The sequence below is a fragment of the Staurois parvus genome, unplaced genomic scaffold, assembly GCF_062004578.1.
Source record: "Staurois parvus isolate SC_StPar_1 unplaced genomic scaffold, SC_StPar_1.0 ptg000050l, whole genome shotgun sequence".
Lineage (NCBI taxonomy): Eukaryota > Metazoa > Chordata > Amphibia > Anura > Ranidae > Staurois > Staurois parvus.
In genome coordinates this window covers 2,936,975-2,958,272 of record NW_028317846.1, presented here as the reverse complement: position 1 = coordinate 2,958,272, position 21,298 = coordinate 2,936,975, and the positions used below count along the sequence as shown (strand labels likewise).

Genomic DNA, 21,298 nt, shown 5'->3' with positions numbered 1-21,298 from the left:
GGATGCTGAGCTCCTGCGACACTTTAAGTTCATGCTGCAGTTGGAATTGTCCTCCGCTACTTCCAAGCTAGCTGACTGTCTTTCGCAAGAAATCCGGGAGTTGGGCACTCGGACGAATGATCTCGAAGATAAAATGGACGTTGCAGCCACGGTCATTAAAAATCACATACAGTATCTGTGTGATCTCAAGAAAGAATTGGCGGACGCGCTGCTCCGGCTTGAGGATTTAGAAAACTGTTCTCGCCGTGGAAATTTGCGTTTATGGGGTATCCCAGAAACTGTCACAGATATCACTTCAGCTGCTACTGCTCTGTTTCAGGAGCAGACGCACACCATTTCCATTGACCGGCTCGAATTTGACCGCATACACCGTGCATTGGGCCCAAGATGATCGGATGGGCCCCCGAGAGGCATCATCATCAAATTCACTTACTATCACACTAAGGAAACAATCCTCCTGGTGGCCAGAAACAACCCAGACCTCAGATTCCAGGGGCATCGCTACCAGCTCTTCGCAGACCATTCCCAGACCACTCTTTAGAAGCGCTGCCAGTTGAAGCCTTTCACTTCAGTCCTGGTGAACCGCAGAATTAAATACGCCTGGGGCTTTCCATTCCAACTCATCTTCAACTACCAGGGTCGCAGCCACTTGCCACGTCGGAGGAAGCCCACTCTCTCCTGGAATCTTTACACCATCTTCCGCCGGGAGGAGCTAATCAGAGCCCAGCCCATTCTTCTGGATCACCAGTGAGGCCGCTTCCTCTGGGCCACCTCTGGAAGAGGTCGTCCAAAAGGAAGAGGGCCCTCCCTCAGACCCCTCTATGATCCAGTCCATCCTGCTCCTCTCCGGGCTGAAGCTGATCTGGGACCTCCCACGTTGTGTTTCACCGTTGGACTTTCCTGAGGGGACCGTGAGTTTGGCCCTTAAGGCATCCCCAGTTTGTTAGTGACCCAGGATTGAGCCTGGTCCGGCCTGCTCCCTTAGGTTCCATCCTTGAGTAGGGAGGGGGTCACCTCTTGGATTTGAGGACCATGACTTTTGCCGTTGCGGCCTACTACGGGTCAAGGTGACGTTTTTTGCGTTCACGTTAGTGGAATGGGCTGATCGTTCCCTTGGGCTCCGGGGTGGTAGGTTGGCCCAGGTGGGCCCTAATTGGGTGCCAGGATGTCGGTCCTACTGGGAGGTTGGTGGGGGACCACTTGGGCTGTGTTGTGGGGTTCCACGGCAGCCTGTAGTTGTCCTCCTGGAGGGGGTTGACCCCAAGTATAGCTTGGTCTCCAATGGGGAGGTCCGTTATGTTGTGTTGTCTTTTTGCCCCCGAGGGCTTATGTTTTTGAGGTTTTCATTTGCAGCCAGGTGTCCAGTGGTAGAGCCACCCCCAACTGGCATCCTTCAAGTGTAGGATGCATGTCGCCATTGGCGTGATACGACTGTACTATTATACATACTTCTTTTGTCGTCTTCTTTCCTTTTCTTGTTTTCTTTCCTTCTCTGGTTTTTCTGTTTTTGTTTTATGCAGGCTTTTGGGACACCACGGTCCGACCGCCATTGGGAGTGGAAATAATTGGCTGACTTATGCTTTTACTGCTGAGCATGCTGTGCTGATACCGCCATGGCCTTAGCCTTTTTGAAAGTACATTTACAAAATGTTCAAGGCTTCAATTTGCCTCAGAAGGGGGCTAAAGTTTTTCATCACCTCAAATCGCAACAAATTGAGTAGTGTGTTTGCAGGAAACCAGGTTTTCTAAGTCCTCCGCCCTATTATCTCACTTTTTACACAGCCTTGGCTTTTGAGAAACGCTGGGGTGTATTGATAACTTTTAAACACAATCTCCCCTTTGTCTGTGCTCGGAATATAGTGGACCCCACGGGCAGGTATTTGCTCCTACAGGGCACCCTCTGGGACCAGGAGGTTACTTTTGTCTTTTACTACGTGCCCAATCCTTTCAGCATAAATTTTCTCATCTTTGCACCATTGTCTCCCGACACTCCAAGGGTCTACTTCTTTTTGGGAGATTCAAATGTCACCATGGATTCCGCTTTGGATAGGCGCTATGCCCGGGTGGGTGGCCCCTTCTCATGACTTAGCGCTAGAGGAACGTATGCGCTCTCTTTTGCAACATCGGAGCTGGTGGACATCTGGAGGGAACTTCACTCAACTGAGCGTGACTTTACATTCTATTCCAATCCTCATGACCGTTTTTGTAGAATTGACCATATATTCATGCATGTCCAGCAGCTTCCTTTGGTCAGGCGGATATCTATTCCCTACTAGCCCTGGGTCAGACCACGATCCCCTAGTACTCTTCCTTGCCCTCTCTGGGTACGGCGCCCCTTTCACTGGTGCATTAATGAATCTCTATTGACCACTCAGGTTACCTGCCAGCAAATACAATCTAACGTACATACTTTACAGAAAACTCGGGATCTGACTCTTCGGCAGTGCCCCTGTGGGAGGCGCATTAAGCCACGATGAGGGGTCATTATATACAGCTGCCGGCAGCTCAGAAGCAGGAGTGCAGACTTTTGGATCTTCATTCTCCACTGGCCTCTGCGGATGCTTGTTGGAAGTCACTTCCATCCGCGTCCCATAAACATGCGCGGGACGCCCTGGCTGCAGAGTTGGACCTACTTGCTTCTTCGTGGGCGGAACGTGCCCTGCGTTGGACCAAACAAATTTTATTCCTGTGCTAATAAGCCAGGTCTGATGCTGGCCAGGAAACTCAATTCTGTGGAAAAAGTCCACAAACCAATCTGATTGCGATTTCCCACGGGTGGCTGTACCCAGCAGATTGTTTCCCGTTTCGCAGACTTCCTTTTGTGCCTTTACGCTAAACCAGATCCCTTCCCTGTGGCTCAGGCAAATGCATTCTTCCAAGATCTCCGACTTCGTGGATTATCCAAGGCAGCGCAGATGGCCCTCAATGCCAGTGTCACCATATCAAATCTCTACGGTCCACCGAGGCCTCAGTTCCCGATGGCTTTTCAGGTCCTTATTATAAGAAATTTTCAACCCTGTTGGCGCCCTTCTTGGCATGATTCCTAAAACGACTGATGATGTGCAGGAACCGCAAGCCTTACGACCCATTTCTCTTAATGAAGACCTGAAGATATTGGGCAAGATCCTTAGTCTTCGTATCAATAAATATTTGCGTAGTCTGGTCCACAGGGACCAAGTAGGTTTCGTCCCTGGGAGGCAGGCGGGTGATAACGCTCGTAAGATGGTCTATCTTATACACTTTCTACAACAGTGGAAAATCCCGGGATTCTTACTGTCCTTAGACATATATAAAGCCTTTTATACTCTATCCTGGGAATATCTGCAGTTTGTGCGGTCTCGTTGGGGTTTTGGGAATTCTATTCTTTCTTGGATTCAAGCCTTGTATTATTCCCCCTCAGCTTCCGTTAAATACGCTGGGAATTTTTCAGATCTCTTTCCTATTTGGCGAGGGACGAGACAGAGCTGCCCCGTCCCCGACGCTCCTTGTCCTGGCACTTGAGCCACTGGCTTTAGTGCTCCGGGACTATTGTAATGTACCGGGTGTTCCATACGCGGGGCAGGAGTTTAAGTTGAACCTTTTTGCGGACGATGCCCTTTTCACTCTCACTAATCCCCTGACGAGGCTTCAAAATTTGCAACAGGTTCTTGTGCACTTCGCCTTGATTTCGGGTCTCCATAATAATTTGGATAAGACTGTCGCTCTCAATATTACTTTGGCCACAGATTTGGTTTTGCGCCTACAATCCCACTTCCCTTACAAATGGGCTTCATCTTCTCTTGAATACCTAGGCATTCGCTTGACCCCCACCTTTGACTCATTGTTTGCTGCAAATTACTATCCATTGCTTCGCTCTGTGTCCTCTCTTATGCACTCCTGGCAATTTCAGCACCTGTCTTGGATAGGACGGGTTAATTGTGAAAATGACCATCTGGCCGAAATTGTTATACTATGTTTGCACTCTCCCAGTGAGGGTTCTTCCCCATTTTCTTCGGTTAATTAAGGCGAAGATTATGCATTTTATCTGGGCCAATACGCGCCCCAGAGTCTCCAGAAATACGCTTTTTGTTCATAGACTCCAAGGTGGTCTTGGGGTTATAGCAATCCTGCACACAGAGATAGAAGCGATCATCCATTTTGCTCCAAACCCCTCCATTTTGTATCTCTCTCTCCCAAATCAGATTACTCTGATTTCCCCCCTCCCTCAGGAATGTGGATGTGTGTTCGCAAAGATCACAGGCAGCAAACTCATCGGGAGGGCGTCATGGCTATAAACCTCACTAGCTAGGTGCCCCGATGTCTGCCAGACTCTTGCTAGAGAGGGCTTGTAAACCCATAAACCAAGTCCTTCACTGAGCTCAAAGGCATTCCAGGGAGTCGTAAAAACAGACTTGCATTTAAAAAAAAATCACTATTTCATATAAGTTTATATCTTCAAATGGGACATAATTAAACATGGAGCCCATATTCAGACGACTGACTTTAAGACAAATCTCATAGTATATCACACCCCCTATCTGGCAAATATATACAGGAGAGCAGAAAATTATATCTCCGTAACCATTCAAGCAGATATTTCATATCTGACCGTTCAGCAGAAGATTCTGCGTATTAATCTACTCGTGGATAGAATGTTATATGTGTCCAGGGTAAGTTATGAACCATAATATAATTTGTGCAGGCTTTGGTCATAGCCTGAGGTCTCCACCTACAACTCCCTCCCCAAATGAGGCAATTGGTTCTTTGTTTCAGGGAGACACCCTGTGGAGTTGCTAGAAAAAGCTAAGCTGAGTTAAAGAATTCTCCCTTTTTTTTTTTTTTTTTACATCGGAACCAACTTTGGGAGAAAACGCCCTTTTGCTCAGAAAACTTGAAAGCTGCTTAACCCAAGGCTTTTGGCAAGTACTTTATCTAAATTCCTGTTCTCATTGCTGTGCTATTGCTAGATAGATAGATAGATAGATAGATAGATAGGCTACATCTTTTTGTGTAAATATTTTTATTGCACCCTTTTGACCTTTTAGTACTAAATCTTACTTTCTGAAAGTGTTGAACTGTTTCTAAAGCTCTTTAATGCAAACTCAGAACCCCTACCTCTGAAAAGCGCTACTGTGTGTTTTAAACTTCAGTATATCGCTGCCTGCGGTGACAGTAGTATACCGACGACTATTCAAACTAGTGTTATTGCTGATATTGCCGAGTTTCCTCTCTCTGTACAAAAAGGTGGTGGTTGTAGTGTGACGGGTTAATTGCGTAATTAACCTGACCCAGTAACAACCGCGCACAGGCTGCAGGTACATCGATTGTGGTCCACTAGCTGGAAAATCGTTGTGCAGGGTACAGCTGGGAGTGGCATTGTTACGCACGTGACAGCGCGGTTTTAGATTGGCTAGTCCTTCGGTCACGAGTTTGGTGAAAAGGGCTGGGGTCAGACGGGCGATCGTCACAGGGGTGCCTAATGTAACTAAGTATTATCAGGCAAGCATCAACGCTTCTATGGCTTCACCCTGCCCTACGACACTCAGTCCGATTTTGCTCCATGATCTACAAGTGTGGGACGCGGTACGCTACTCCAGTGGCCTGATGGTCACCATTCCTACCTTTGCTCCCAATTGTTAACAACCCTCTTTTCCCACCAGGTTTAGATCAACCAAGGGCGTATTCTTGGTGGGTGGCCAATGGTTTTTTGCCGGTGCGCCATTTTTTGACTTCTCGGTCCTTCTCCACCTGGAATTCTCTTCAGGAGTCACGGGATGTCCCTCCCGCGGAATTTTTTGTTACCTTCAATTGCGGCATTGGCTGACCTCACTGCGGGGCACCTCTGCTTTCCCGTGTTGGAAATCTGCCTTTGAACAGCTTTGTCAACAGCGCCCGGGCGCCCCGGGCCTTATTTCACTTCTTTATGCAGCTTCGAACAGACGCTCGACGCATACTTCTCTTATGGGAGCGCGACCTGGGGGCAGTCATGCATCTGGAGGACTGGAATTGGGCCTGGTCATTTATAGCTAAATGTTCCTTTAAGACGACCACGCTGGTGGCGGCATACAAAGTATTGTTTCGCTGGTATTGGGTTCCGGCTCGCTTGGCCCAGGCAAACCCTGCCTACAGTGATCAGTGCTTTCGGGGTTGTAGCCATTGTGGTGATGTATTGCATATCTGGTGGTCATGCCCGAGACTGATTGGTTTTTGGTCTCGTGTGTTTGGCCTCCTTTTTACCTTGTTCCATCTCCCCATGCGCTGGGATACTTGGTACGCTTTGCTTCATTGTCCCATACCAGGCCTCTTGGATCACCAGCAGAGGTTGGCTTCCTATTTGTTTTTGTTGGCCACTAGAACAATTGCTCAGGCATGGAAGAGCCTGTTTTTCTCTCTTCAGGGGATGCGGGATGATTGCGTGTAATATTCTAATATTCTGAGATTGTGGATTTGGGGTTTTCATTAACTGTAAGCCATAATCATCACATTTATGACATGACATATAGCTTGAACTATCTTGCTTTGCATGTAATGAGTATCTCATATATTAGTTTCACCTTTTAAGTTGCATTACTGAAATAAATGAACTTTTACACGATATTCAAATTTTTCGAGTTTCACCTGTATAGCAACTTCTTGCAAAGAGAGTACAAAGGTAATGCAAAAACTCTAGTGTAAGTAAGGAGATACAAGGCCTAACCAAGAATGGGCTAATGTCTGGCAATTTGAAAATTCAGGATTAGAACAGCAACAGGGTCTGTGATGGGGTAACCCCATCAACACACTGCACAAAGAACTACTTCCAATAACAGAGCATGGGGGAAGCAATATACATGCCCCAAGGAAGAAGGGGCACCCAAAATAAAGGTTGGAAAGTGCCTAACTGGGGATAAGTGATTTAGAGATGCTGGGAGAGATCTAGGTAAAAGTCATAACAGGAGATGTTTGGTGAGAGGCAGGCAAATGCCAGGGTACCTCCAGACCAAATGTGGAGAGGGAAAAAATGCCGAAGGGAAGCACTGGGAACAAGACCAATGCAAGCTTTATCAGAACTAAACCAGTGAACTGAGTAAACCTGTACAAAAGCAAAGGATTTTGAGAGAGTAGAGGCAAAATTGCTTTTGAGCATAAAAACAGGCGACTTGGAAATCCACAACCCAAATACAGGAAGGGAAGGGAATATCAGAGCTCAGGCCAGTATCTGGGCATTGTAAACCAGGAAGCTATGTGTTAAGCTAATAAAGAATAGAAGAGGATCTAGGTAGTGAAGACAGCACTCTCTCATAATGGGGAGAAGAGTCCCAGTGACAGAGGAAAAACCAAGGCACTAGCTGTCTCAAAAATCCACAAGCATAACTTGGGAAAAAATCCCATGCAGGGGCAACCGAGGCGTGCCAATGAGAGTACTGTATGCTCTTAAACATGAAACCACACATACACAAAATGCCATCCTGAAAGAGAATGAATATAGATGTTAGGATTAGACCCAGGTACCCCAAGATGGTACAAGGTCTAGGAAGGAACCCAATAAGGATTTTGGATCAAACGACAAAGGTGAAATGTAAGCATCTGTCTGTGCATAATGAACAAAAAACTAAAATTGTGCAGCTTAGCAAATAAAAATACAAAAAAGATTATAAATTTATTGTGTTACTTATATCGTGAAAATTATTTTAACTATTATGCTTTTAGCGGAGGGCCATTCAAAAGCTCTTAAAACAGGCACAGGGCTCACAGCTGCAGCAACTCTGAGATTAATTTAAGAAGCAGATATGTGAATGAAACATTGTTTTATGGCCCAAATCAATGAATTTGAATATCCTTAACAGGTTTAATAATTTGACAGAGCATTAACCACATGACCTCTGAATGAATTAGCCCTCTTCTTGACCAGGCAATTATTTTCAATATGGCACTGTGTTATTTTAACTGACAATTGCGCAGTCATGCAATGTCATACATAAATGAAATTTTTTATTTTTTTCCCACAAATAGAGCTTTCTTTTGGTGGTATTTAATCACCTGTGTTGTTCATTTTTTGCACTATAAACAAAAAAAGACCAAAAAATTTTGAAAGAAAAAAAAATTCTATTATAAAACATTCTATAAAAAAAAATTTAAATATTAAATTGCTTCATAAATTCAGGCCAATATGTATTCTGCTACATATACATTGGTAAAAAAAAAAATTCCAATAAATCTTATATTGATTGGTTTGCGCAAAAAATATAGGGTCTAAAAACTATGGTAAATATACACTGAATTTTTATTTTTTTATACTAGTAATGGCAGTGACCAGCGACTTATAGCAGGACTGCGATATTGCAACGGAGAGTCAGACACTGACACTGTGGGAACCAGTGACACTAATACAGTGATCAGTACTAAAAACATGACTGACACTGTACTAATGACACTGGCCAGGGAAGGGGTAAAAAATATAGGGTGATCAAGCAGTTAACTGTGTACCTAGCTAAGTGTAATGGGTACGGTGTGTGCTGTTTCACTAGGTAATGTGCTCGATTCTATTCTCTGCTCTGCAGGGAAAGAAAATTCAGCACATTGTCACTGACCGGACACAGCTCTGCCTTGTTTACATATGCAGAGCTGTGTTCCTTCGGTCTTCTAGAATAGATGAACAGCAGGTGCCGGTGAGCATCCATTGCCCAACACCTGCTGATATGCTTCTGCTGTGACAAATTACAGCAGAGGCGAGAATACGTGTACCCGTGACCAGGAAGTGCAGAATCACGTTTATATTTGAGATTCTGCACAGCGTGGCCATGCTGTAGCAGTAGATCTGCTATGGGGAGGTCAGCAAATAAGGGGGGGAGGAAATTAAAAAAAAAAAAAAAAAAAAAAAAAAAACTCACCTTGCTTCAAGAGCAGTAAACATTTTTTGAAACCCCTCATCGATCTGTCGTGACACGCGTTCTTCAAGAACTTTACTTCTGACTTTAATATTTCCCAACATCTAACCAGTAAAAAGAAAAAGAGAATTAGCCATCAATGAAATTGGAAAGGCTAGAAAAATATAGCAAAATGTGACTTTAGCCAGCCTTACACCCACCTACTTCACAGCAGAGACCATTTAGCTTAAAACAATCTTATAGTTTCTGCACTTGGAAACCCATCAGCAGGGTGACAAGTTTCCTGGCAAGCACCCTCCTACAGTCCCATATGCAACACACAAACACAGATTAGCCATGATATTATGACCACCTAATCATAGATAGGACCCCCTTTTGCCCCAAAAACAGCCCAGACCTGTCAAGGCATGGACTTCACTAGACCTCTGAAAGTATGCTGTGATAAGTGGCACCAAGCAATCAGTAGCAGACCATTTAAGTCCTGTAAGTTGCAAAGTGGGGTCACCATGGATTAGATGACGTTCAGAGCACATTTTATGCCCAATTCATGCAAAACTCCACGTAATCCCAAGGGGTTCACATACTTTTTCTTGCAACTGTACCTCCTTGATTTTTTGGAACGGTTTTTCACGGAATATCTGTATGCATTGATTGTGGATCAAAGCAATTTATATGCACAACAATTTATCGCCGCCAACCCAAATTCAAACCTTGCCAGACCAGTTGCATGGAAACACATTACGGTTTTCGAATTTACATTTTTTTTGGGCCTAACCCTCAACATGGGCATTACTAAAAAAAATGAATTGCGGTTGTATTGGTCCGCAGACCTGATTGAACATATGCCCATGTTCTCTGCTGCCATGGCCAGGCATAGATATGAGAGTATAATGTGTTTTATGCATTTCAACGACAATACACAGGGTCATCCTCTGGGTGACCCTGAATTTGACCAGCTCCACAAAAATCAGCCCCTCGCAAATCACCTTAACCAAAAATTTGCAGATGTCTATACTCCCCAGCAAAACATCTGCGTTGAGTCCCTCATTAATTTTTCTGGCCGCCTTGCATTCAATTTCTCCCCTGCGTGCCAGATATGGGGTCAAGATATAGAAGACCTGTGAGAGGGCAACAGGCCATACTTCGATTTGCGAGGGAAAAGATAGTCACGTGGAGCCCCCCGGATGCCCAGACTACATGGGGAGTAGTGACAAGATAGTTTGGGACTTGGTGTCATCCTTTTTCCATATGGGGTACCACTTATATGTGTACAATTTTTATTCAAGCGTGCCACTATTTAGACATTTGTTCAATCTTCGAAACTGGCGCTTGTGGCAAAGTGTGACCTAATGTGTGCCCACCATTAGAAGTGGGTGGATGCAGGGCGGTATATTCTAATGATGGGCATACCACACACTTTTTCTGGCAGAGATTTCTTCTCATTTTTGTCATTCAGTCCACAGGCTGCATAAAAAAAAAAAAAAAAAAAAAAAAAAAAAAAGAACATAGTATACTGTATATACCCAACAAGGACCAGCGACGTACTGGTACATCACTGGACTTTGAATGGTTATACCAAGATGATGTCTAAAGCTGCAGGCATCATCCTGGTATAGTTTTTTTCAGCCGGCGATCGACTCATGTAAAAGCAATCCTAGTGACTAATTAGCTGCAGGATTGCTTTTACAAGCAGTAGGAGATGATGCCCCCCTCCCCCGCTGCCTTCCAAGGCCTTCTCAGGCAGTCTAGTGCAATCGAGGGAACCTGAGAATGCAGCCGGTGTTTCTGCCAGTTGACCATAGAGCTGATGGGAAAAATGGTGCCAATCATCTCTATAGCCTAAGAATTCGGAAGCTACAAGCATTTCATCACTTCAGTTTCGCAGGATATAAACAGCGCCAGTTGTAAATTGGGAAAGCATCTGTTCACACCGATTTTGGTTTGATTAGATAATGTAAGGGCAAAGGAGATATCTAGAGCCTCATGGACAACAGATTTCTCAAAAAAGAATATATGACAATGCACATTGAAGTTATAGGGGATATTTGCATTCCCTGTTTTAGCATTAAAAGTGATCAACAAAAAAAAAAAAAAATGAAAAAAAAAGGTACAAATGTAAAAATAATAAAAAATAATCATAATAAAAAAAATACAAAATTGCCCCTCCCAATGCGCGTACACCTGTGTGCACAAGCCTTGACCCTGTGCCGGTATGTAAACAGCGGTTGCACCATGCATGTAAGGTATTGCCGTGAACGTCAGATCAAGGGCAGTAAAACACTAGACCTCCTCTGTAAATCTAAAATGGTAGCTTTTAAAGCGTTGCCTATGGATATTAAAAATGTTTGCAGTTTGTCGCCATTGCACGGGGCATGCGCAGTTTTAAAGCATGTCATGTTTGGGATCTATTTATTCGGCATACCATTATCTTTTATATTTTACAAAATAATTTGCCAATATAGTGTTTTTGTGCAAGTAAAAAAAGTGTATTTTTTTTTTTTAAATTTGCTTTTGAAAAATCGCTGCACGAATACTATGTGCCATAAAAAATTGTAGTACCCACCATTTTATTCACTAGGGTGTCTGCTTTAAAAACAATATATAATGTTTGGGGGTTTAAAATTAATTTCCTAGCAAAAAATACAGATTTTTTTCATGTGAACAAAAAGTGTCAGAAAAGGCTTGGTCTTCAGGTGGTTAGAAGAGTGAGTGATGTGTGGCATAAACTTCTAATGCTGGGCATAAAACACCCCCACCCCCAAAACGACCCCTTTTTGGAAAGTAAACACCCCAAACTATTTGCTGAGAGGCATGTTGAATCAACAGAAGAATTTTTTTTTTTACCACAAATTTTTGGAAAAAAAAAAAAATAATAATATTAATATATATATATTTTTATTTTTTTTTTACACAAACTTGTCACTTAAATGATTTACTGCTCACACATGCCATAGGTATATGTGGAATTACTCCCCAAAATACATTCTGCTACTTCTCCCGGGATACCACATGTGAGACGTTTTGGCAGTCTAGCCAAGCACAGGACCCCAAAATCCAATAAGCACCTTCAGGCTTTTAAAGGGCTTTATTTCCTCATTACACTTCCTGACTACCTATCACAGTTTCGGAGGACCTGAAATGCCAGGATAGCACCTAACCCCCCCAAATGACCCCTTATTGGAAAGTAGACGCCCCAAGGATTTTGATAAAAAGCACGGTAAGTATTTTGCAGATCTTATTTGTTGCCACAAGTTTTTGGAAAATGAAGAAAAAAACACAAACATTTTTCTATTTTTTTTTATATTTCAAAACTCCTTTCAGAGTGGTCATTGGATTTCAGGCTCCTGTATGTGGCTAGGCTCCCAAAAAGTCTCACACACGTCGTATCCCCATACTCTGTAGAAGTAGCAGAATGTATTTTGGGGTGTACCCATGGCGTGTGCGAGAAATAAATAATTTAAATGACCACTTTGTGTAAAAAAAAAAAAAAAGGTTTTGTCATTTTCCAGAAACTTGTGGAAAAAAAATAAATCTTCCATGGACTCAATATGCCTCTCAGCAGATAGATTAGGGCGTCTACTTTCCGAATAGGGGTCATTTGAGGGTGTTTGTACTATCCTGGTATTTTAGCACCTCAAGAAATGTGATAAGCAGTCAGAAAGTAAAAGCTGTGTAAATTCCATTATCTATACCATATTTTGTAGACGCTATAACTTTCACACAAAGCAATCAATATACACTTATTGGGAACTTTAACCAAAAACGTAGCAGAATACATTTTGGCCTAAATTTATGACGAAAGTTTAGTTTTTTTTGGATATGTTTTATGACCGAAATGAGAAAATATTGTTTTTTCAAAAAAAAATTCTCTTCAAAAAATTTTCTGGTTATAGCGCCAAAAATAAAAAGTGCACAGGTGATCAAATACCACCAAAAGAAAGCTCTATTTGTGTGAAAAAAAGAACAAATTTCATTTATGTACCGTATTGCATTACCGCGCATTTGTTTGTTAAACTAGCGCAGCATAGCAAAAAAATGATGTAAATTGCAGTATCTATACCACAGTTTGTAGACGCTATAACTTTCACACAAAACAATCAATATACACTTACTGGGATTTTTTTTTTTTACCAAAAACATGTAGCAGAATACATTTTGGCCTAAATTTATAACCAACTTTGAGTTTACTATATATTTTTTATAGCTGAAAGTAAAAAATATAGTTTCTTCAAAATTTTTGGTCTTTTTTTGTTTATAGCGTGAAAAATAAAAAGCGCACAGGTGATCAAATACCACCGAAAGAAAACTCTATTTGTGTGAAAAAAAGGACGTAAATTTTGTTTGGGTGCAGCATTGCATGACCGCGCAATTACCAGTTGAATTAGTGCAGCGCCGAGTAGCAAAAAGAGGCCTGGTCATTAAGCGGGGTAAATCCTCAGGAGGGCAAGTGGTTAACTCATGTACTAAAAGGTTGGAAGCTTGGTAGAAGTGACTGACCTACAGAAGCTCACTCAGTGCATCATTTTTGTTTTGTAGAAGACATACTTGGCTATTTGCTCCCCCCCTCTTTGTTTTTCTTTTTTATCTTTTATTTGGGCAAAAACGTGAAGATGGTAACCCATGAAGATAAGTTAATATGGACACACACAGATGTATCTTCGTCCTTAAATAGGAAACGCCTTTTCATGTTCTTAGGGAAAAAAAAAAAAAAAAAAAAAAAAAAAAAAAAACTTTCCTTTCCGACTCTTCCCATTCCCTCTTTATGGTACCGGGAATGTGCAGCCGCTTTTCTTCTGTAGCCCAGCACAAAGTTGGTCATGCAGAGAGAGATCTGGCTGTTCCTCTTCTAAGTCCAGGGTATCATAGATTACCTTTAGGAGACGACCTGTATCCTCTACTGGAAAAAGGAATCTCTGCGACCTGTGGTCCTGTTCTTCCGTCTCGCCTTCCTCCGAGTCGGAAGTACTGGAAGGTTCTTCTTCAACTGTGACAGCGCCCGGGTCCTGTCTCCTCTTCTTAGCTGGTAGGGAAACGCCTGAGGCGATTGGTTGGGGCTCGTCCAGGCCCGGTTCTTGCATTTGTTCTCTGAAATTTTGAAAGGTTTTGGACATTTCCTGCGTCATATTTTGTAAAAAATCTTTGAAGAACGACACCGACTTTTTTAATCAGCTTGTCAATGCACTCCTAGCATAGCTGCTTTTTCCAAGCGCTAGAGAGTCTCCTCTTGCAGGTAGAGCATTTCCTCTTAGCTTCACAGAGGACCTCCTTGTCTCTTCTCTCTTCCTCCTGTAGACCCATCTAAGGACAGGGAGACACAAGGTGTAGGCTTTCTGTAATGCTAGGGCCCTGGGGACACCCACTTATGTGCACCCACTGGCAGTCTGCAAGAAAAAAAATTCCCGAGGTGCTGGAGAGAGAGAAGAGGGGGGGGCCTAATACAAGGATTCAGGACAGACAAAGAGGTATGGGGGGGGGGGGGGTGGCAGCCCGCAGGCTCCTACCCTACAGCTGACCTCCCCCAACTCAGACAGATTTGCCTCCATTCTGCCGCTTTCCCGCCCTCAGAGCGACTGTGTTTAAAGGGTAGTAGGGCTCCGCCCCCTCCGCTGGCTTACCCTCATGGCCGTGGTGGCTGTAGCGGCCGTGGGGCAAAACTTGCGGCCTTCTGCCCATATCAAAGATGGCGGCGGGCCTCTTCCTGTTCGAGCACTGGAAGTGACACTCGTGGGTCCCGGCGACCGGAAATGACGATCCCGGCCGTGACGTAATCCACCCGCACCTCCTCGCTGGGATGTTGGCATGGAGCGGAGGAAGGCAGGCTGTTTTTGCCCCAAAGGGTAGCGGTCCCTTTCCGGTAAGCCAGAGGAGCGGGCCGTCACCCCTGGACAGCCCCTTAGGACCACAAAGGAGGGTGCAGTCACCCCCAACACCCGGAGGAAAGGGGGCTTGTAGGGAACACTGGATCGGCCACCCTGCAAGGCCCCTGCCTTGCTTGAAAATAGGAGGAGTTGCCCCATCCAGGAGGTCTCTGTACCCCGCCAGATGACCATACTCAAAAAAACAAAACGGGAGCAGTTTCTAGTCCTGGTCCAGAGGAAACACTAATACTGAGGGTCCCCTAGGGAGAGAGGCTATTTATGGGAAAAGGTGGATCGGGTTTTTCATGGGAGGAGCCTCTCATGTGAAGCTGTCCTGGAAGATGACTAGGCAAAATCTAATCAACTAGTTCCCAACTGTGCTATAGCTGAAGGACAGCTATAGTGCGGTTGTCCAGTTCTGGGACGACGTCCATGGACGTAATTCCAGAATGCGCCACCGGTGATCGCTGTGTCCTACACAGCAGATCACGTGATACGGTAAACGGCCAATCACAGCGGCCTTTTACGTGATCAGCTGTGTCCAATGACACAGCAGATCACCGGTAAATACAGTTGCCGGTTATCAGCAGCACCTTCCACGCTGTCACAGCGTGAGGAAAGTACTGCCAAGAACAATCAATTGTCAGCGAACGGATCGGTACTGATCATCAGGGCACTGATTATCAGTGCGGCCCACCTGTGCCCCCTATCAGTGATGCCCATCAGTGATGCCTATCAGTGCCCATCAGTGATGCCTATCAGTGCCCATCAGTGATGCCTATCAGTGCCCATCAGTGATGCCTATCAGTGCAGCTCCATCAAGGCACATCAGTGAAGGAGAAAAATTACCTGTTTGAAAATTTTATAATAGAAACAAGAAAAAAAACTTCAAATTGTGTATAGCACTAAAAATAAAACACTCAGAGGCGAGTAAATACCACTAAAAGAAAGCTCTATTTGTGTGAAAAAAAAATTATAAAAATTTCTTATGGGTACAATGTTCCATGACCGAGCAATTGTCAAAGTGCGACAGCGCTGAAAGCTGAAAATTGGCCTAGGGGTAGAAGTGCCCAGTAGGAAAATGGTTAAAGGGTTGAAACAGTTGAAGAAAAAGAAGATCGAAATAAGATCAGCAGACAAAGGGGGAGGTGTGGTCATTAACAGCGATGAAAAAAGAAATGAATTAGTAGAAGATAGGGAGACGTGTGAAGTACTAAAAGGAAATCCAAATAATATTTATAAAGCCAATCTTAAAAGGCTTATTATATTGGGAGAGAAAGACAGTATATTAAATAAGGAGGCGGGAGGAATTTGGTACCTGATGCTCCCATAGTTCCAGTTATCTATCAAATACCTAAAATACATAGGAATGGCAAGAAACCACAGGGAAGACCTATAGTGAGTGGTGTGGATTCCCTCTTTGCAAGGGTAGGAGAAAATTTGGATATCTTTCTTTAGCTTTTGGCTCAAAAATTCAGTTTACCTTAAGGATAGTAAACATCTCATCAATATTATAAGGGATTTAGATATTAACCCCTTCTTGCCGGCTCCTCCCGGCCCTTTAAGGGTTTCAGAAGCCGGGAGGCAGGACGGGGTTTAGGGTCATGTGACCACCGTGACATGCCGTCACATGATCGGGAAAGGTCCCAATCGAAAGAGGAGATCGGGACCTTTCCGTGAGTACCGGACATATGTGCTGGGAGCACGCAGGGTGTGCGCACTCAGCACGTCTTTATAAAACAGAACACAAATGTGTGGCCGCTCGGCGTCTAGGCCCAGACTCCGGGAGGCCACACATTTGCGTTCGACCAGCGTGAAGAGGTTAAGGAGAATTGTGACTTAGCTAGAGTGGATATAAACTCATTGTAGACCAGGGCTTAAAATTTTGATTCTACACCTACTAGCCAGGCACAAACCTTACTCTCCACCAGTTGCCCCACCCAACCTTGCCCAGGTCCGCCTCCAACCTCACCTCCGGCCCACCCCACAACCCCACCCCCAACTCCTGCCATCAACCACGCCCCCTTAAAGCTTATGAAATTACATTTTTCTTTAGAATTGCGATAACTTTTGGACTATTAAGAAAAATATTATCCCAAATAGGGGATTCTAAGCTGACTGTGAGGGGTTTACATTCTAGGTTGAATTTCAAGTGAGATTCCAAGAAGTTACCACACACACAATGAGTGGAAGAAACTGGTCTAAGAGACAATGAGATTCAAAACACCACTATTTGGATGTCTGCAGGTGAGCATACACCTGGACCCAAAGTGACAATGGTGAGAGGAAATCCTCATTGTCTTATCTCTCACAAAACCTTGGGACATGTGTGATTACGAAACAAACTTCTTGAGCTGTTACAATAGACTATTGAATACTGAGGCTTAACTCTAGTCCAGTCTATTTACCCTAATTACCCAACAATGGATGAAATTTCCTATGTCACATCTCCTTGAACTGTATATGCAGTATAGGGTGAAACCTGGGTCATTTAAAATAAAGAGTTTGGGATACATGAACTGCAATATTATCGAAAGTGTATTACCAACACTTGTCCATCAAGGAAAAATCTATTTAACAAAGTTTGGTATTGCATCCCACTCAACTGAAGTTTGAAGTGATGAAAAATATAAGATGGTTTGTGAGTTGGGTAATTTCTATATTTCCAAAGGAAACCAACCATTCCAATACAGTTCATATATCAGAAAAATGAGAAACCAAATGTATTCACATCTTTCTATGGTCCTTATCCAAGAGTTAGTAGTGAAATCATATACACTTGAAAAGGACATATATTTGATCCATAAGGACATACTGCTGATATCAAAGAGTGAGTCATCCTTAAGACCACCAATTCATCTGTAATACCTGACTGTCCCCAGTGGACAGATTAGGAACATCTCTAGGTACGCAAACTGTTCAACCGTCCAAATCAGTGTTTCTCAACTCCAGTCCTCATGGACCCCCAACAGGTCATGTTTTCAGGATTTCCATTATTTTGCACAGGTGATTTGATCAGTTTCACTGCTTTAGTAATTACCACAGCTGTTTCATCTGAGGGAAATCCTGTAAACATGACCTGTTGGGGGTCCATGAGGACTGGAGTTGAGAAACACTGGTCCAAATCAACAAGTCTGTTGGGCGGTCCCTCGGAACAAAGGACTTGTATGGTTTAAAAGGCCAGACACCTCAAAGTGAAAATCAATCTACAATCCATCACCTTCCAAGCTTCCAATCTTCTGATCTGCTAAAACTTCTGCAACAGCTTCTAAGACTGCTATAACTTCTAAACTATCTCTTATCTACCCTGTTGCTAATATATACTGCACTATACCTCACTTGCTACGTGTGGCCATTTTGCTGAGAACTTCCAGCTGCCATTTTGAAGGAAAAGATTTCCACCAGAGATGCTGATGCTCAGTTAAATTCTGGCGCCTGCCTGCCCAGAAATACTTCTTTTCCCAACTGCATCCCACTGGGGTGCCCTCAAAATCAAGATTCTGAGAATGGTGAGACTGTGCTAGGATATTGTAATTTTCTTTGACATTTCAAACTTTCTAAGATTTATACATTTTATTGTGTAGTTAGGAATGTATTAAGGTCCTGCCTGGCGTGGCCTTCCTGCTCTCTATTCGTCACCTCCCGCTCCAAGCTGCGGCTCAGTCACTGGCCTCAGGATTTATGAATGAAGCTCGGAGGAGGCCCCGCCCACCCAGCACACGTGACTCTCGCCAGGCTGTGGGCAGGGGAGGTGGTGGGAGATAGCGGGAAAAGGGGAGCACCGAGCTCTCCTTAGCGTGGGTGTCAGCACACACTCGCCTCCACATTTTTTCCACTCGCCAAATTCGAGCAGGCGAGTGGAAATTTCAAGGTCTGTTGTAAACTATTATCAATCAGAATGATGCATTGGATGCTGTGATGTGAGCTCTACAGAAAAATAATAATCTGAAGAAAAAACAAAGATTTTTTTAAAACAGGCCCTGGATTTAGCTATGAGTAATATCTTTTGGCAAAGGAGGTAAATACTATAAACAAAAGGAAAGGGATTGCAATGGGTACTAAATATGCACCCTCAGTAGCCAGCCTTTTTAAAGTAAGAGTTAATCCATGGAAAAGAGATCGGAATTAAAATTATACAAGAGATACATCGATTATATCTATATTGTATAGAAGGGATCACAGGAATCCCTCAGAGTTCATCAAAGAGATTAGCAATAAGTATGACATCTCCTTTTCAGAAAATGAAGATGGGGAGTCCATTATTTTTTAGATCTCACCATACATAAAAAAGAAAATAAGCTGTATACTCACACCCACTTTAAAGATGTAGAAAGGAATGGATACATTCATAAACACAGTTGCCATCATCCTATATGGTTAAATACGTTCCCAAAAAGTCAGCTAATGAGAATCAAACGTAATTGTGATGAGAAAGAAGATTATGAGGAACAAGCAGATATTTTAATACAAAGATTAGAAGAATAAGGCTATAAAAATAAAGATCTAATTAGAATCCAAAATATGGTATAGAGAATGGAAAGAGGAATACTAAAAACGAAGGAAGAGAAAGTGAATATTATAGAATTTAGTTTATTACGGGGTATTCTGAACAACATAGGTTGGTAGAAGAAACGTTTAAGAAATATTGGCCAATGCTTTTGCAGGACAAGATCCTCAAAGGAATTTTGCCTAAGACACCACAATTCATTTATACGAAACCACCTACATTGAGAAACAAATTAGCCAAAAACATGATAGACCCCCCTCCAAAAAAAAAGGGTACTTTTTTAGATCAAGTAGGTTTTTTAAGCTGTGGAAAGTGTTTAGCATGTAGAACAGTAACTAGTAGAACAAGGAGAGATAGTCCAATCGCATAGAAATCATCAAGAAATGTATTTAATGTGCGAGAAGATATCAATGGAGACAGCATTAGCAGGAGGCAGGATAGTGTAGATGTAGGCTGGATTCTGTGCCATCAGTGTTGGGAGTAGAAACCACATGTATGAGAACCCAGAGTCAAATTGGGGCCTGTGCATGCAGAGCAAGCACTGCTCCGCAAAATCGCATACCTGGTGGAGACTGGAAGTTGAGGGGGCTTCCATTGCACCTCCTGACAAATGTTTCTGAAGGTGGAGAGAGTGTGAGGGAACGGAGTGGCACAAATGCTGTGGCTGCAGGCTGGCAGAAGCCACACTGTGGAAGAGTAAAACTGAAAAAGCTAAAGATCTTTGGACAAGGCGGGGATACAGGAAAAGCTTGATACCAGAGCAAGGGACAGTAGGAGGATTCACGGAACAGGCCAAGGACAGCAACAGTAAGACAGCATACGACAGAAAACACAGACAGGACACAATCCTGGAAGAAAGCTGGGGTCGGCAACAGCCAAGCAATGAAGTACAGAATTGGGAGACAGCATTCCAGTCAGCAAGCCAGGGTCAGTAATGGGTCAGATAAATGCTGAGATAAGACAGATGCAATGTCCAAGGAGGCAGCCACGTTACACAAGGGTAAGCAGATATGGAGTGTCAGGTCTCAAGGAAAACAGGAACAAGCCATAGACCATTCACTTCACAATATCAGAGTATTTGAACGAGTACCCGTGTAATGTTCGTGCATACGGGGCACACAAATAGCTGTGTATGACAGCCATTGTTTCACATCACAAGTCACCCATGTGATCTTGTCATATGAAGGCATAGCCAAGCAACCTTTCTCCCCTCCTTCCTTCAGTTTCTTGTATATGCCACCCTTCCTGTCCCAAGTGTAAAAGAATGTGACAGGAAGGCTGCACAAGCCCCCTGGAGAATGGGGCAGGGTCACCATTGTGACCCCTGATGCAACACCAGTGGCTGGGGGTTTGTGGTAAAAACACGTCTCAACTATGGGGTTATACCCTCCCCTCAAACAGCAAACGTAAGTGAACTTTTACTGTCCTGAGCCCCCTGTAAGGCTACTTTCACACTGATGCACTGTGCTATACCCTGCAGCTTTCCTGTGGGTTAGCTGCACTTTGCCATAGACTTCTATTATATCTTTCAGGTGTGGTGCACTTTCTGAAAGTGCACAAAAACTCCTGCATTCAAGAGTTTTGTTGCTCTTTCAGAAAGCACAACAAACCAGCAGGCTAGAATAGAAAGAGCTCTTCCCTGCTTTGAGGTCGAGAGCAAAACTTAGAGGGCTCCGAAGCTGAAATCAGAGGGCTCCAAGGGTCAAAGGTTGGGCACCCCTGCTCTAAAACTTCAGCGTATTTCATAACTCATGAAATCATTACAGTACAGCCAGAATATAGACATTCACCTCTCTCGGTTATTGGGTAGCAATTTGAAGTGAAACATACCTACGCTAGGAGGTAGCAGAGTGGATTAGGCCTCCACACCTCTCTTATAAGAAATAGATATCTGAGATTTGCTATATCCATTTTGAAGCCAATTGCATGTTGAACAATAATCTGCAGGGTAGCCGACAGTAAACAGTAGGTATTCAGCAATATGGATTCTAATAAGAAACTGAATTTAAGACTTGGTCATAAACTTTGCGACCTCCCAGAACCCACCTCTTAAACAGAATTGGTCAGATATTCTCGGTCAACACCCC

General features: G+C 43.6%; 1 protein-coding gene across 1 annotated transcript in view; it reads right to left on the bottom strand.

Annotated features, from left to right (window-relative positions):
- RNF17 (ring finger protein 17) overlaps positions 1 to 13,969 on the bottom strand; it is a 458,697-nt gene extending 444,728 nt beyond the window's left edge. The window contains exons 1-2 of the mRNA XM_089666019.1: positions 13,718 to 13,969; positions 8,850 to 8,950 (exon numbers count right to left, since the gene is read on the bottom strand). Coding sequence (XP_089522145.1) covers positions 8,850 to 8,950; positions 13,718 to 13,969 — 353 coding nt within the window. The remainder of the gene's footprint in view (positions 1 to 8,849; positions 8,951 to 13,717) is intronic.
- Between the last annotated feature and the right edge of the window lie 7,329 nt (positions 13,970 to 21,298).